At 36.1% G+C, this 18,266-nt stretch overlaps 2 protein-coding genes, 2 long non-coding RNA genes and 1 pseudogene across 4 annotated transcripts; 3 read left to right on the top strand and 2 right to left on the bottom strand.

Moving 5' to 3' along the window:
- Positions 3,122-3,974, top strand: LOC110264926. Its single transcript, XR_002351285.1, has 2 exons — positions 3,122-3,678; positions 3,840-3,974. It is a non-coding gene; the product is annotated as an uncharacterized LOC110264926 (long non-coding RNA).
- On the top strand, positions 4,045-4,670 carry LOC110264925 (methylthioribose kinase-like). The gene is made up of 2 exons (XM_021107512.1): positions 4,045-4,307; positions 4,415-4,670. Exons 1-2 carry the CDS (start codon positions 4,080-4,082, stop codon positions 4,550-4,552), a joined length of 366 nt encoding a protein of 121 aa, XP_020963171.1. The 5' UTR covers positions 4,045-4,079; the 3' UTR covers positions 4,553-4,670.
- Positions 11,910-14,841, top strand: LOC107609267 (methylthioribose kinase 1-like). Its single transcript, XM_016311154.2, has 5 exons — positions 11,910-12,060; positions 12,485-12,659; positions 12,752-12,953; positions 13,602-13,816; positions 14,169-14,841. The coding sequence occupies exons 1-5, from the start codon at positions 11,985-11,987 to the stop codon at positions 14,188-14,190; spliced, it is 690 nt and encodes a 229-aa protein (XP_016166640.2). The 5' UTR covers positions 11,910-11,984; the 3' UTR covers positions 14,191-14,841.
- Positions 15,774-16,878, bottom strand: LOC107609727 (annotated as a pseudogene).
- On the bottom strand, positions 17,029-17,866 carry LOC107609728. Its single transcript, XR_001613253.2, has 2 exons — positions 17,242-17,866; positions 17,029-17,076 (listed from the first exon to the last, which is right to left on the bottom strand). It is a non-coding gene; the product is annotated as an uncharacterized LOC107609728 (long non-coding RNA).

Genomic DNA, 18,266 nt, shown 5'->3' with positions numbered 1-18,266 from the left:
TGAAAAGCTCCTTAAAATATCTCTGAGCTCTAGCTCTAATTGTTGTCGGGGTAGTACATCAATTACTTTCTTCATCTTCCAACATTTACAACTTGTTCCTCCTATTCTTGTCTTTATTTTTTGAGTGAAAAATCTAGTATTTTAATCCCCTTTCTAATTCTTTCATATTATAGGCATTGTTCAATTATTCCTCTTTTTTGCAGAATTTCCTCCCTTTTAACATTTTCTGGGTTTTCTTTTGCTACTCTCAATTTAGTTTCTAGTGTATGTTTCAAACATTCTCTTCGAGTTACTGGCCCCTAAAGCTTGCCATTTCACCATTTCAGTGCTGTACCATTTTAATTTTTGAAACAATTGAAACATAAGATAGCCTTGAATGTTCATATGTCATGCTTCCTTCACAATTATATTTATCTGCTCCTCCGCATGCCACCTTTCTTGAAACCTGAACCGTCTCTCAGTTTTGAAAGATTTAGGGTTCGATTGAAGTAGTAAGGGTTTGTGGTCTGAGTCATTATCCTCCAAGTGAGTAATGGTAGCTATAGGGTATTTCTCCCTAAGTCTGATCGAAATGAGTGCTTTGTCTAGCCTCTCACGAATTGCTCTCTCTCGATAGCTTCTATTCCACCATGTAAATTTGTCCCCTATAAAACCCATATTTGCCAATCTGCCTTGATTAATAAAATTTTAAAACTTCTACATAGATTGAGGAAACTTTTCCCTCACTCACTTCTTTTTCATGACCAACCATTATAGCATTCATATCCCCAATAACCAGATATCTATCCCCAGCTCTCCTTATTAAGTCCAATATCCTTATATATTGATGATCTCTAATCTGATTGTAGTTATTTAAGTGCACATTTATCATATCCTATTTAATTTGCTTCTCATATTCCTGAACATTAAAGTATATGAAAAAATTATGGCAACTTTTAATTTCTACTTTAACGTCCTCCTTCCATGCTAAAGTCAGTCCATTACTTGTGCTATTGGGGTTGAATCAACACACTATTAGAAAATCACATTTCCTCTTCTGAGTCTTCACAAACGAGTGTTGATTCTTAGTTTTGCATAAGAACAAGAACTCGAAAAAATGGGAATTCTTTATCCCTTTAATGTTGTGAACTTTCAGGAGTTTTTGTAAAATCTGGTAATTCATTATCTTCATGACCACTGGGGTGCCAAATTTGGGCTGGCACTCTCTAGCCTTTCAACACCTCTACTCTTCTGTTTTTCTACTTCCATACTCTCCCTTCTTTCTCCAAAACATCTGTTTCACGCTTATTTTCTGTTATTTTGTTGTATAAATCAGTTTCAGCTCCTTTTCTAACTAGATATTTAAGCTTCTATCTCTTAGTACCTCCTCTTTTTACTTCCACTTTGCTGTCCATGTGAAAGGATCCAAAGTCACCTAGCTAGCTTGATTTCCTTTTCTGCATTTTTTAATATCATTGTAATAAATTTTTAGTGATAATAATATAATAGCTACTATATGTCTTATTTAATTTATATTTTGTGACAATTATATATTTGTTCATTGTTATTATATCTTATAATTATAATTATATACTTTTTGTAACTATTAAAAAGGTCTTTGCTAATAATTATGTAATTGCCGCTAAAATCTTTTAACGACAAAATATAAAACAACTAATGTCCAATTGAACAAAACAAATTAACAATAAAAACTAAAATAGACAACATTTTAAATTTTATTAGATAAAAAATTAAGAACCAAAAACAAAAGATAATTGTTTATAGCGAGTAAACTCTTATTAAGCCAGTTGTTTTAATAATTTTGGATCTTAATTATATACTTTACTAATTTTTTCATCTAACAAAAATCCAAATTGGATCTTATAATATGGAGATATAGTTATTTTATTTTATGAAATTATGTAGACCGAAATTAAAATTAGGCGAGTTCCAAGTATGGAAAGCCTTATCTACTAAAGGAGGAAAGGGCACATCACATGTGGTACCCTGCGACAGAGAGTGAGATAGTACTTAGTAGAACCATTTATCTTGTCTCCCATGTTTTCCTTTATGCTCAGGATAAAAACATAAAACATTGTTAAATTTTAAAATTGTGGTGCACAACAAATTACTGCTAGACTTGGGTCCTGGCTAAGATATGTAGACAAAGAAGTTAGAACGATGGGAACATGTATATGAATATGATGAACCCACGTGTATGTATAGATTCTAGAGATATATTTACCTAACATATATTTAGTTTAAGCTTATCCTTTTTGTCTTGTGATCAACTTTTATTATTTATTAATATATAACGCTTATGTAACTTTTATGAATTTTAAAGTGCATTATATTCTTCCTGAACAATTATTGAGTTTGTGAATCACATTAGTTATGAGAGTAGTGAGCCCAGCAAAGTGGGAAATACTGTTGTAAACTTTTCTCTTACTGACCATTTTGACCACTCTTGCCGCGGAAACTTAAACCTTTGAAGTGGTGTGTGTTATACTAAAATTAGATTAGCTAGATTTGTAACATAGATCTTAATTTTAATTATAATTATTTAAAAAAGCCAAACTGAATTAAAAATTTTAGTGTTACGTTGTATTTATTGAAAAAGTATTAGATGGATTGCACTTTTTAATTTTAATGGTACTATTTAAATATTTGATTTAGTTTAAATTTCATAGAAATTAAAAAAAAATCATAATTATTCTGTACCAATTCTTATATAACAATATTTTTAGGTGTTTGTTACGGTACGATGATAAATGCATACGTATCGATGCGTTTAAAATATGGACAAATAACAATAAGACATGTGGAATTTATTTTCCACGTCAATATTTAATTTTTTCTTTTTTAAATATATAGTATATCACCATTTTTACTAAAACACCATTTTAATTAAATAAAAATAAAAAACATTTATTTATTTAATTTTATAAAAAGACTTAAACATCCTTCCTTTATTTGATTAGACAAAAATACCCATTTAAATTAATCAAATTTTAGAATTCAATTAATCCTAATTTTATAGTTTCAAATAATTGAAACAACAAAACAAAAACATATTAAAAAAAACAAAAAATCAAAATTGTTCTTCATCTGTGTTAAACATATTAAAAAAATAAAAAATCAAAATTGTTCTTCATCTGGGTTCAGTCTGTTCACGCCTCTGAAGGTTTCAATCTTTTTCATCTTCTTATCTCCTCTTCCTATCCTCTCTCTCTGCTACTCGATCTCTCTCATCTATCTCACTGTGCGTCGCACACAAGACGCCAACGTTTTGCTGGGATGCCCTAGCCAATTACCCAACCCAGCAACCTTAGCTCCACACCGGTTAAACGCGAACCCATCCCTCCCATCACCCTCGAGCTCCTCCTTCCTCTCTCCGTCATCGATCTCACTCCCTCACCTCCGTCCATCTCCCGCCGCCGTCGCCAAAACGAGCTTCGAAGCCACCGTCGTTATCGTGCAGCTCTGTTCCACCATCGTGCAGCTACTGTTTCAGCTTTGAAAGCACCGTCGCGCAGCTTGGTTCCATCGTCGCCGGGCTTGCCTCCTTTTTCCGTGGCGCAGCTCTGTTCCATCGTCACCGGCGCTATCTCTGTTCCACCTGCCATCCCTTCGGTCGTGCCCTTGTCTCCCTCTTGCTTAGGATCTGCTCTGCTCTGTTCTAGGGCTTCTAGCTTCTAGGTTTTTTTTTTATAATAATTATTGAATAATTGTTGTTAGTTAATTTGTGAACTTGTTATGGGTTGAATAATTGTTGAATAAGTATTAATTAATCTATGAATCTTACTGTTTTTACTGTGAATTACTCCATTGTTAATGATTCTGATAATTCATCGAAGAAGGCTATGTTTGATGAGGATGAGGAAGATAAATACAAGGAAAGGAATTCGGGAAATAGTTTGAAGAGAAAAGAGAGTGGTGGTGGAGGAAAGTCAACCTTGGAAGAATTGATAAGGGAAGAGGAGAAGAAAAAGGAGAAAATCAACAGGAAGGACTATTGGTTGCGTGAGGGAATCATTGTTAAGGTTATGAGCAAGGCCTGCAAAAACATATTAAAAAAAAATCAAAATTGTTCTTCATCTATGTTAAACATATTAAAAAAACAAAAAACCAAAATTATTCTTCATCTGGGTATCTCGGTTCAGAAACCTTCTCGTTCATGCCTCATCGAATACATAAAATCAGTGCCGGCCCTCTCCTCTAAGATCGGCAACGACTTTGACACCTTGTCCGTCAAAGAAGTTGGAGTTGGCAACCTTAACTTCGTCTTCATCGTTCTCAATTCCACAGGTTCTTTTGTCATCAAGCAGGTAACATTTTTTTTATACTTCTCCCCACTGATCCAAAAATCGTGGGCACTCGCAAATTTAGTTTATTTGGTAGCTTTCAATTCAAAGTTCGATTTTTTTATTTTAAGGCTTTGACTTATATTCGCTGCATTGGGGAGTCATGGCGGATGACGAAGGAGAGAGCATATTTTGAATACTTGGGGCTGAAAGAAGAGGGTCGCTTGAGCCCTGAGCATGTTCCTGAAGTTTACCACTTTGACTGTTGATAAACCACTATTTTATGATTCATCTTGTGCTCAATTGAGTGTTTTTATCAATTCTTCACCCACTTATTTATAAAATTTGTATGGTTTTACAATTCCTTCCTTATTATATGATATATGTGAAAACATGTTTCCTATGCCTTGAAAATATTAATTTTAATTATCCTTTATTACCATTTGATACCGTGATCTGTGTGTTAAGTATTTCCAGGCTTTATAGGGCAGGGATGGCTTAGAGGACAGAAAGGAAACATGCAAAAATGGAAGGAAAGCACAAAATGGAGTTTTTGAAGAAATAGCAGCGATGCGCACGCATGGACGACGCGGACGCGTGCCTCGCGCAGAACACAGGTGACGCGCACGCATGGACGACGCAAACGTGCGCCAAGCAAAAAGCACAAGCGACGCGTACGCGTGACTGACGCGTACGCGTGACAAGGAAAAACTCCAGATGACGCGCACGCGTGACGAACGTCACGTGCAGAAAATTGCAGAAGTCACCCCAGCGATTTCTGGGCCCTTTTTCGGTCCAAATCCAAGCCCAGAAACACAGAATAGAAGCCAGAGAATGGGGGAATCAAAGCAACAATTGATACAACATTCATAATTCATAATTTTAGGTTTAGATGTAGTTTTAGAGAGAGAGAGGCTCTCTCCTCTCTCTTAGGATTTAGGATTAAGATTTCTCTTAGATTTTAGGATTAGGATTCCTTCGTTTTCTCCAATTCCAGGTTCAATATTCCTTTACTTTATGTTCTCTTCTACTTTTATTTACTCTAATGCTTTTACTTGTTAATTACTTATGTTGCCAAATTGGCTTATAAACTCTTCATGTTAGATTTGAATATTCTATTTAATGCAATTTGAGGTATTTCAGACTTAAGATTGTTTTCTTCCATTTATTATATAAATAATTTAGATTTTTCCCTTTTGTCTTTGGTTAAGTAATTGGTGACACTTGAGTTGTCAAACTCAGCGGTCGATTGAGAATTGGAAATTGCTGATTGATTTGGATCCCTCTAAAGCTAGTCTTTCCATAGGAGTTGACTAGGACTTGAGGAATCAAGTTAATTAGTCTAATTGACTTTCCTTTATTTAATAAGGGTTAACTAAGTGGGAGCAACAACAATTCTTATCACATCTGATAAGGATAACTAGGATGGGATTTCCAGTTCTTATACCTTGCCAAAAGTTTTTATAATTATTGATTTATTTTTCTTGCCATTTAAATTACTTGTTCCCTATTTCAAAAACCCAAAAATACACCTTTTTCCATAACTAATAATAAATCATACTTCCCTGCAATCCCTTGAGAGACGACCCGAGGTTTAAATACTTCGATTATAAATTTTATTAGGTTTTGTTACTTGTGACAACCAAACTTTTGTAGGAAAGAATTCTTTGCTGGTTTAGAAACTATACTTACAACGCGATTATATTTGTGAATTTCTTTACTAGCAGAAATCCCGATCGTCAAAATGGCGCCGTTGCCGGGGAATTGCAATTGTGTGCCTTATTATTGGTTATTATAAATATTTTCTTTTCCCTGTTTATTTGTTTTTATTTTCGTTCTTAATTTTTATTAGCTACTATGAGTTCTCACCCCTATCGCTTTGAGTTTGGTTCCAATGCTGTTGAAAGGAATGTAAGCTATAACAGGAACATGCATCAAGGTCAAAACAATCAAAGATGGAAGGAGCTACGAGGATCTGATCAATCCTTTAGGCAACAACACCTTCCAAGATACCATGGACGACGACCATTCCACAATGCATGCCAAGATAATAGTTATGGTGGACCCTTTCGTGACAACCGACACCCACCAAATTACTATGGTCAAGAGCCATTCCGAGGTGCGTACCAAGATGATAGATATGATGGACCCCCTTGTAGTTACCAACAAGCCCCATCATATGCCTACAAACCACCTCCTCAACATAGCTTTGAACCACCACACTCACAAGCCACCTACCACCATTCATCCCCGTATGACCCTAACCTATATCCACCCCAATTCCAATCCAATTACTCCCAAGAACCACCGCTTTTCTATACACCATGTCCATATCCATCAAACCAAGAATCAAAGGAGCGTCTCAAGGAAATAGTGGAAAAATTTCATGCAACCCTTCACTAACTGGAGCAAGCGATCAATCGATTACCTTCCCGACGTTCAGACACTCAAGGAACCCCCATGGCTTCATGTGGACAATCTAACGAAGAACGTAGCATGAAGGAGATACTAGAAACTCCGGTGGATAGTAAGGAGCATGACTTTATACTGGAACAAGTGGAGGAAGCCAAAATTATTGAAGAAGAAGAATTGGTTAAAGACTTAGGTGATGCTGAACCTCCATGGGAATCCAGAGTTTTGGAAAATTCCATCGAGAAATCTGCAATCAATGCTAAGGAGGATAGTGCACAACCCCCAAAGCAGGTATCCTATGAAGAACTGGACGGAACAACTAAAGAAGCGAGTTTCCTTGATAATGATAATCACGAGTCAAGTTCTCCTAGTAATGAACTTGCATCCGCAAGTGAATTCTTTGAGATAGAAGAATCTTCTTCAAGTGAATACAAAGATGATGTGGAGGTAGACTTTTCTCAGCCTCCAACTTATGACTTGAGTGATGAGGAAGAAATCGAAGACTTTGATCAAGACGTGGTTGCAGTTGAAGAATTTTGCAAGGACGTGGAGGAATTCACAGAAGAATACAAGGGAACAGAGCTTGCAAGACCATTGGAAACACCTATTCCAAGGCCATTACCACCCAATACCAACTTCAAGTGGATAAAATCCTTAGCCTTTGTCTTTACTTTTTCACTTGAATATGGTTTGCTTGAAACAGATGGCCAGCTTAGAGCTCTCTGTGGCTTTAAGAGTAAGAGAAAAATGGTTAGCAATCAGAGTTGGTACGCAAGATCCAATAAGATTCCACACTTCAATTTGAGGTGCAAGGATTGGTGTAGAGTCCGATTGAATGGGTCTCGGAAACTGTTTGGTCATTTTAGTGAGAATTTGAATTCCGTACCACTCAGCTGGAAAAATGCAGATCAAGACAAAAATGGGTGTAAAAGTAAGGTCTGGGACCCCGGAATTCATTCTGGCAATCAGCACTCTTGGGACCTAGTCATCTGCTTTAACTTGCTTAAAGGCTTTATGTGCCTAGTTTGGGATCCGGAGGCCATTGGAATTACAAACATTGGTGGAGATTCCTGGATGAGTTCAAGCACAAGCCACCATAACAAAGGACTCCCCAAATGTCCAACTTAAGGACTTTAACTAAAAGTGCTAGCTGGAAGACAACCCACCATGGTATGATCATTTCTTTTTCAATTCTAATTTTATTTTGTTTTGTTTGTTTTTAAGTTTTATTTTATTCTATTTTATTTTATAGAACCTGGAATTATTCATAACATCCATATCAGGATTGCTTTTTGCATTCTGTATATAAAAATAAAGCACCCCACGCATGCACATGGACCACGCGTGGGCGTCGACTCAAGATCGACGTAACAATCCAATGCCCAGAAAGTTGGGCTGGAATCCTGCAGCTGGTATGTGTTAGGCACAATTTGGGCCACGCGTTCGCATCAATGACGTGAACGCGTCACTTTCACTTCACACACACCACGCGAAAGCGTGGGCGACGCGTACGCGTCGCATGGAAATTATTGCCCCCTCAATTGAAACAAAGAGTTGTGCCAAAACAACATTGGAATTGTGCGTTTAGCACAATTCTGAGCAACGCGTACGCGTGCTCGACGCGTACGCGTCCTTTTCATTACCCCTCACTCACGCGTTCGCGTCAATGACGCGTCCGCGTCATTACTTCTCCGCTTCAACCACGTGTTCGCGTGACCCACGTGTTCGCGTGGATTTGAATCCACTTACCCCCTTCGACGCGGAACCCTAACCCCTTTTGAGTCCCAATTTTTCCCACCATCTCCTCCCTTACAGCCCTCTCTTCTCCCTCTTCTGCAACCACCACAGCCTAAACTGCCCCACCCCATCACCGACCCACCACCGCGCCACCTCACTTGCCACCTTCTAGCGCCGCTGCGTCGCAACCACCACTACCACACCACCACCATCTCTCTGAGTTCAATCTATGTACCTCAGCCCACCACCGAGACACCAGCAGCACATCTTTTCGGAGATGACACTTCTTCACACCCAGCTTGATTGACCATCGAAGACGATGCTATTATTTAAGTGTGGGGAGGTCGCCATCTCTGGCGAATCTTTTTGGTGAACTACTTTTAGACTCTTCTATCTTATTTTGCTTATTTTCTATATTTTTACTTTATTTTATCTTATCTTATTTGTCTTTCAGTACTTGCACATTTTTCTTTTGCTGTATTTTTACTTTATTTCTACATTTTGTACTTTGGACTGTATATATCTTAGATATTTAGCTTAATTTTCACTTTTAGCTTACTAGTTGTGATATAGAAAATATAGATTCATTAGTTTAGTTTACCCTTTTAGCATATAATAATTTGGTTTAATTGAAAATAAAAAGAGTAAACTAGAAACTTTAGTGTAACAGAATCACAACAATCCACACACTATATATATAGCAATAAATGTTGGTTAATTGACAATATTTTTTAAGAAAAATACTCAATTTTATAAGAGCCATTCTAAGATTCACATTGAGTTGAATGGGAACCCTTGATTTCTACTTGCATGATATACATAACTGATATATAGTTTCTGAGCCAAAGAACACACAATCCGTGAGTTTTTGAGCTTAATTGCATGGTTACATTCAACCATAAATTGTATTCCTGTTTGTTTCGCCCTTCTTTTCTATGCTTGCAATCTTTACTTTGTTTCAGTCTATACGTCCAATATAGAATATATTTACATACTTGCATGTGATTGAGGCCATCATTTAAATTTTTGCTCACTTATCCCAAATAAGCCTACCTTTTACGTCACCCTTGTTAGCCCCCTTGAGCCTTTTAATCCTCATTTATTCTGTTCTATAACCACATTACTAGCCTTAAGCAGAAAAATAAATTAAAAATTCCAAGTTGAATCCTTGGTTAGCTTAAGATAGAGATTGTGTATCAACTAAGTGTGGGGAAATTTATGGGAACATGGGATGATAGGAAAAATGTATTAAGTTGATCAAATTATTTGAAGTTTGGGTATATGCTCATGTGAAATCAAAATAATAATTAAGTTGATAGAAGAATCAATGCACATGGGACAAAATAAAAAAAAATTGGTGCATGAGTATGTAATACAAAAGTGGAAAAATTGGGTAGCTAGGCAAAATTTCTAAATTATATAGAGTATGTATATGTTAGGTGAGATCTTAGACTAATCAAGGATTCAATTTATAGCTCACTTAGCCTTATATATATACCATCACCTTTACCTTAAGCCCCATTACAACTTTGAAAAAGACCTCATGATGTTTGTATGTATACATTAAATATTTGTTGATTGGTTAGATGAAGAACAAAGTTTTAGAAAGCATGACTAGAAAAGAATAGAGTGATTAGCCCCAAACACTGAGTGATTAGAGAGTAAACACAAATCCAGTGAGGGTTCAATGGCTCAATTCCATATATCCATGCTTAATTATTAGTTATCTTGCAAGTTTGTGAACTCTTTTAACTCAACTCAATTGTGAATGTGTTTTAATGTGGTTTGGCCTTAGTTATACATATATGATTCCTTGAAAATATGAATCAACTTAGCCACATGTAAGCTTTATATATATAAGTGAATAGTAATTAGAATTGCATGATTCATTTAGGTAGCTTGCATTTAGAATAGATTACATTGCATAAGATTCCACTATTCTACCTTCATTCTTTCCTCTTGAATTAAGCATGAGGACATGCTAATGTTTAAGTGTGGGGAGGTTGATAAACCACTATTTTATGATTCATCTTGTGCTCAATTGAGTGTTTTTATCAATTCTTCACCCACTTATTCATATAATTTGCATGGTTTTACAATTCCTTCCTTATTATATGATATATGTGAAAACATGTTTCCTATGCCTTGAAAATATTAATTTTAATTATCCTTTATTACCATTCGATGCCGTGATCTGTGTGTTAAGTATTTCCAGGCTTTATAGGGCAGGGATGGCTTAGAGGACAGAAAGAAAACATGCAAAAAGGGAAGGAAAGCACAAAATGGAGTTTTTAAAGAAATGGCAGCGTCGCGCACGCATGGACGACGCAAACGCGCGCCAAGCAAAAAGCACAAGCGACGCGTACGCGTGACTGACGCGTACGCGTGACAAGGAAAAACTCCAGATGACGCGCACGTGTGACCCACGCGCACGCGTGACGGACGCCACGTGCAAAAAATTGCAGAAGTTGCCCCCGGCGATTTCTGGGCCCTTTTTCGGTCCAAATCCAAGCCCAGAAACACAGAATAGAAGCCAGAGAATGGGGGAATCAAAGCAAAAATTAATACAACATTCATAATTCATAATTTTAGGTTTAGATGTAGTTTTAGAGAGAGAGAGGCTCTCTCCTCTCTCTTAGGATTTAGGATTAGGATTTCTCTTAGATTTTAGGATTAGGATTCCTTCATTTTCTCCAATTCCAGGTTCAATGTTCCTTTAATTTATGTTTTCTTCTACTTTTATTTACTCTAATGCTTTTACTTGTTAATTACTTATGTTGCCAAATTGGCTTATAAACTCTTCATGTTAGATTTGAATATTCTATTTAATACAATTTGAGGTATTTCAGACTTAAGATTGTTTTCTTTCATTTATTATATAAATAATTTAGATTTTTCTCTTTTGTCTTTGGTTAAGTAATTGGTGACACTTGAGTTGTCAAACTCAACGGTTGATTGAGAATTGGAAATTGCTGATTGATTTGGATCCCTCTAAAACTAGTCTTTCCATAGGAGTTGACTAGGACTTGAGGAATCAAGTTAATTAGTCCACTTGACTTTCCTTTATTTAGTAAGGGTTAACTAAGTGGGAGCAACAACAATTCTTATCACATCTGATAAGGATAACTAGGATGGGATTTCCAGTTCTTATACCTTGCCAAAAGTTTTTATAATTATTGATTTATTTTTCTTGCCATTTAAATTATTTGTTCCCTATTTCAAAAACCAAAAAATACACCTTTGTCTATAACCAATAATAAATCATACTTCCCTGCAATTTCTTGAGAGACAACCCGAGGTTTAAATATTTCGGTTATAAATTTTATTGGGTTTTGTTACTTGTGACAACCAAACTTTTGTACGAAAAGATTCTTTGCTGGTTTAGAAACTATACTTACAACGCGATTATATTTGTGAATTTCTTTACTAGCAGAAATCTTGATCGTCAACCGTACAATGTCATTGATCGGCATACGTTACTTGGAACCGCCACATATAATATTAAGAAAAGGGTCGATAGCTGGAATTCAGTACCCTTTGCTTACAGAGCACATGGCTGATTTCATGGCCAAGACACTCTTTTTCACTTCTCTCCTTTTCCGTACAACTTCCGAGCACAAAAGGGATGGTATGTGTGAGCTTTCCCGTTGTTACTCTTTTCTTTAGCAATTGTTGATTAATTCACACTCCTCAAACTCATTTTTTGGACAATTCGATATATTTGTTAATCGGAGAAATAAGAAGATTGTTTATTTGTCTTCACTGATTGATAGTATCACCTTTATCAATCTATTACTCTGCTTCAAAGTTGATTGAGCTAAAACTGGTTATTTTATTTCAGTTTTGCATTAGAAAAAATATTTCCCTTCCCTCGTTTGGTTGCGTGTGCTTTGCTTATTCAGTTATTTGTGCTTGTGGAAGTTTACCTCTGTAGTTTATTCTCCATTTGAAAATGAGTGATAAGTGATAAACTGATATTCTACTTGTGAGTATGAGGAACGTTGTTGCATATTGATGTTGCCTTAAGCTGAATTCATGCTGGCTCCATGCAGTTGCCGAATATTGTGGTAATGTGGAGTTATGCAGACTCACTGAGCAGGTCATGTTCTCTGACCCTTATAAAGTTTCTCAATATAATCGTTGGACTTCCCCTTATCTCAATCGTGATGCTGAGGCTGTTCGGGAAGACAATCTGCTGAAGCTTGAAGTTGCTGAGCTGAAATCCAAGTATTATGACCAACACACTTCTTTTACTACATTATGTGTAGCAATTGTGATGTTAGGCTTTTTATACTTTATAAGAATGTACATTTTTGTAAGTTCTGTGAGAGGGCCCAGGCTCTAATACATGGAGATCTACATACTGGTTCTGTTATGGTTACTCGTGAATCAACACAAGTTATTGATCCAGAATTTGCATTTTATGGACCAATGGGTTTTGATATTGGAGCATTCCTGGGAAATTTGATTCTGGCTTACTTTTCTCAAGATGGACATGCAGATCAAGCAAATGATCAAAAAGTAGGTTTCCTTCTTTATGTATATTGGTTGTGTACTCTTGTGGCTCTTTGTGACTTCTGCACTTAGCATAGTCCAAAGTTTTTTATCAGAAAAAAAAAGAAGGAATGAAACAGAAAAACACACAAGCATACACACCCCTATTCTGCATAATCTAATTTAAACGCTTTTGATTCTCTTTGGTTCTTTTCGGAGGGCAAATCTGTGCATTTTTACAGTTTTGAAATACCTTGGACTGTTCTGTTGTTTTGTCCTGCCTTGTCTTGTTTGTGTAGTGCTAGTGACTTTGCCTTATTATACTAATGAAGAGAAGAATTTTCTGGTGTGCATGTGCACATTGGTGAGCTATCAGATTTATATCATGTGAAATCCAAGAAGTCGTAGAGATAGTTTACAGAAATATGAGCTGTAGTTATAAAACAAGACTTGGTAGGATGCCAATTATAACTATCATTTTCTTTTGCTGTATTATTTCTCTTCATTTTGCTGGACTTGTGGCTCTGGTAATGTTATTGCTTAGGACTGCAGCATCAATGACAAGTTGGGATTTGTTATAGTTGTGCATTTAGTAATAATTGTGAAGACCGTTGATTGCTGGGGCTAAAGTGTGTTGTTTATTGTTTGATATATACTGATATTTACATTATGCAGGCGTACAAGGAGTGGATTCTTAAGACAATTGAAGATACCTGGAATCTTTTCCATCACAAATTCACTGCTCTTTGGGATGAGCACAGACATGGTGCGGGTGAGGCATATCTTCCAGCTATATATAACAATCCTGAGGTTCAGCTGCTTGTACAGAAGAAATACATGACAGATTTGTTTCATGTTAGTCTTGGGTTTGGTGCTGCCAAAATGATAAGGTGAAATTGCTGATCATCATTTTTAACTAGAATCCTATATGTTTAATGGGACTTATTTTGTTAGTTAGATATAAAACTATTTGAGAACTTATGCTTAAATTGGGCAATTGACTTGATCAGACACTTTTTGACCAAAATGGCGACAATTTTGATTGTAGTTTGCATTCTTCCTATAAAAAATATGGAATGGTAATATTAGAATGTGTCTTTTGCATGACTCTAGTCTAAAGTGCTCGTGTGAGGAAACATATTAGGTATAAAATTCAGTGACAATGTTGGAATTGCTCTCTACTTTTTAATGTGTATATAATCATTTACACTGATGTTTAGTTGAGGAACTTGTGATTCACAGTTTAGTCCCTACAATGTTCTGAAAGAAGGCATATACACTTATTGGGCTCCAGAGGAGTATCAATCAAGGTGGATATTATACATAGATCTTCAAGAACTAGTATCCTTTAATGTTCTGCAACTACAAGAGCCTATTCAAATGGGACAAAGAGTGAGTGAGTTTCGCCTCGAGGCATTGCAACAAGATGGTGTATGGAAGAGAGTTACAAATGGCACCACAATTGGATATCAGAGGCTTTTGTTGTTTCCAAAAGTAAAATCTCAGCATTTGATGCTTGTTATTGACAAGTCTAGAGCTAATCCACTGATCTCATACTTGGGGATCTACATGGATCCAGTTACCATTTGGAGCAGCATATATGATGATACAATATTAACAAGCCATTTCAATGCCATTCAAGTTATTCATATTATCACACAAGACAACTCTCATACTCCTACTTCAACAGCTACAATGTAAACTTGCTCAGTTATTTTTCTTGTAATTGTATGTTACACGGAAATAGAAGAAAATTTTTTGCTCATTTATGTATGTGTGAATTGGTATCTGTTTTTCTCCCCATGTATTTTGTAGAATCTTGTAGAGGACTCGTCTCTCAATAAGGAGAGCAGTAATCTGTGCAAATTGCTGTGTAATTTACTTTCATAGTATCAAGAACAAATCTTCCAAGTTCTAATAGTCATTAACTTGCACGCATTGGCCTTCAAAATTCCTAAGATAATTTTTTTTTGTTGACATGTTTATTAATAAATCAAAGAAATTAATAAGTTCAACAATATGTATAAACTAAAACTTCAGTAAATTAAAAAATGAACTAAGTGCAAAACTCATTCTTTTACTTGTTCTATTTTAATTTGCTCATATCATAATATCCTTTTTAATTGGATTTTATTTATTTATTCATTATTTTCTTAGTAGATTGGAACTTTAAAAGGGTTGATAGAGATATTCATAGTAATTGAGGATGGAAGCAGCAATGATGGTAATCTTCTACCCCCTTCATTTGGAATTTGGATTATCCAAGCTCTCAATGATGTAGAGCGTGAATATAGAATTTATACTGTGAAAGATTCCTTCTCCCCCCCCCCCCTTTTGGGTCCTGGCGTCCTGCATTCAGCTTTGAACCTGGTTTGTATCTGCAGGTGTGACTGTAAATGAGATTCTGGAGGGAGAGATGTTCACTATGACTCTAACCAAGCCCCTCAATGGCAATGCTAGACATCTAAGGCTTGCATCGGCTGTTCCTTTGAGCTCTACATTTCAGCCCATCATTAAGGTTTTAAGAGAATACTACACATCATCACGTACTAGTTCATAGTCACAATTTTTTTGTGTAAAAATTTTAAGTGAAAATTATTTTACAGTGGCATAATTAACAAGAAGGTGGAAAATCAATGATAGTTATTTTCATTTTATGTTAGCCATGATTCATGAGAAAGAAATATTAGCTCCATTTAGTTTACTTGTTTGGATGGTGTCTCCATACTGAAAACTCTCTATTTCATTATACAGCCTTTGTGTGTGATTTTTAGTCCTTTTTTTTTTTAATATCTGTGCCAGTTAATGGCATGACAAAGTAAAAGAGAAAAGAAAAAGATCATTCACTGAGGATCATGGCATCATGCTGAACTAACATATTTATTCAAAGATTTATTTCTAAATGAATAAAATCAAATACAGATTTGCGCACAATTTCAGGGATAGTAGTAGAAGCTAGACAATCCCAAATATTATGCATGGAGCCATGCCCACAAGTTAATATGATCACAAGCTATGCCTTGTTATTTTTGCTTTGAGTCCATCATTTAGGAGAGACATTAGCTCCACTCTTTTTCGGTGTTAGTTTCCCTTGCATCCAGTTTGTTAGCATCTGAAGTGCAGCTTTTGGTTGATCCATGGGAATCATGTGCCCAGCTTCATTCACCTGTTTTTTCACAAAATAAAGTTATCAAAAGTGGATATAACAGTGTCAGCTCAAGAACACACCCTTGAACACAAACCTTGAGGAACGCAAGAGGTCCATGGCTTTTAAGAGTCCCTGCTGCTGCGCCATCTACAAAAAATGGGACAGTAGAAGCTGCTCCAAACTCCTTTTGACCTGACCACTCCATTGCATGAACCCACCTTGAATTCCCTGAGCAATGAGAAACAAAAGCATTAAGAATATTGATCATTGCACTTCTTTTTTTGTCCTTCCGACACAACCAACTTTAGCTTCAAATTAATTGAGTTGGCTGCAAAAAGCTTACCAAGCCAATTGCATATGAGATCTTCTTCTCCAGCATATACAAGAACCTGGATTCCATCCTCAAGAAGAGCCAGGAATATGGTGATAAGTCTTCAAAAACCCTGCAATGAGATTGCGAAAATGTTTGCTTCCGGCAGGTGGCTCGTATGGAAAATAAGAACTATTTTTTAAAGTGCTTGCAAGATAAGCTAAAAAAGGAATCTTCTCATCGGCAACAGAATCATCCTCAAAGGACAAATCTAGAGAGCTGCTGATCCCTTGAAATCCATTTTTAAGAAACTCAAAAATAACTTTGATCTGTCATATACAAATGGATTTTGCATCAATTTCCTTCAGGGAACAGATATTATCTTCTTGAAATATCAAGCTTTAGAAAAGCACCCACTTGGGTAGGATTACGAAGTTGACAACTGTAAACTGATAAAGCATGGGAAATTCTGCTCCAAAGTGTTTCTCAATCATCCCTTGCAGCGCAGCTCTGAACCATGAAACAAATATTTACACAGTTGGCAATGACACTATGTTCTTGAATTCCAATATTTCCATCCACTCAATGCTGAAACATTCATCACATCTTCTAAGAATTTCCTTCACAGCCTTAACAGAAAGGTATATCAAAGGCACATTGAATGAATCCACTTTTTCTTCACTAATCACTCCCTGCATTAATGATAATTAATCAATCAATTTGTTTCACTCTTCATTAGTAATCAAATAATCATTCAATAAAAAATTAAAACATAAAACATTCAAATATTCAGTAATCAAATAATCATTGAACATGGCATAAATAAAAAACGCAGAAGAAGTTAGCAGTGAACTGACCGTCGAAGTCTAAGGTTTTTTTCTTGGTTGAGCTTCTGCTCTCTGAACTCGAAGGAAGGAAACTGGAATGGAGATGGGTTTTTCTTCTAAGCAGTCTGAGAAGAGGGGGGCAGAATCGTAACGGAGACAGAGGCCAGGCGACGAACACAACTCAGAAGACGGTGGTGGGTTGGAAGAATCTGCGACGACCAGACGAAGACGATGGTGACTGAGCGCCCGACGGACGGCAGCAGGAGCGCGATGGAGCAGATGAATACCAGGAACTGACGCGCCGAGCTCGAGGAAGAAGAAGCTGCGATTCTTGAAGGAGGAAGAAGCATGGACGACCAGACGACGATGGTAGTGCCTGAGAGCGACGGACGGCGACAGTCCTTGCGGCAGTGGTGGAGAAGCTAGGGTTTCCTGTTTCAACTTCCTTTTTTGATTTGGGGAGAAGCTGTTAAGATGGGGGTTTGGGATGAAGACTGAAGGTAAGGGGAAGGAAGGTCATCCGTGCGGGAACCAAAACGACATATTTTAATCCAAAACGATGGCGTCTTGCATGCGACGCACAGTGAGACAGATGAGAGAGATTAAGGAGAAGAGAGACGAGAAGGTTTCTGAACACAGATGAAGAACAATTTTGGTTTGTTATTATTTTAATATGTTTAACACAGATGAAAAACAATTTTGATTTTTTATTTTTTTAATATGTTTTTGTTTTGTTGTTTCAATTATTTGAAACTATAAAATTAGGATTAATTGAATTCTAAAATTTCATTAATTTAAAAGGGTATTTTTGTCTAATCAAATAAAAGAAGGATGTTTAAATATTTTTATAAAATTAAATAAATAAATGTTTTTTTATTTTTATTTAATTAAAATGGTGTTTTAGTAAAAGTGGTGATATACTATATATTTAAAAAAAAAAAATTAAATGCTGACGTGGAAAATAAATTCCACATGTCTTATTATTATTTGTCCATATTTTAAACGTATCGATACGTATGCATTTATCATCGTACTGTAGCAAACACCTTAATATT

The sequence above is a fragment of the Arachis ipaensis genome, chromosome B07 (assembly GCF_000816755.2).
Source record: "Arachis ipaensis cultivar K30076 chromosome B07, Araip1.1, whole genome shotgun sequence".
In the NCBI taxonomy this organism is placed as follows: domain Eukaryota; kingdom Viridiplantae; phylum Streptophyta; class Magnoliopsida; order Fabales; family Fabaceae; genus Arachis; species Arachis ipaensis.
Note: the sequence above shows the minus strand (reverse complement) of the source record. Positions and strands in the feature narration are given on the sequence as shown.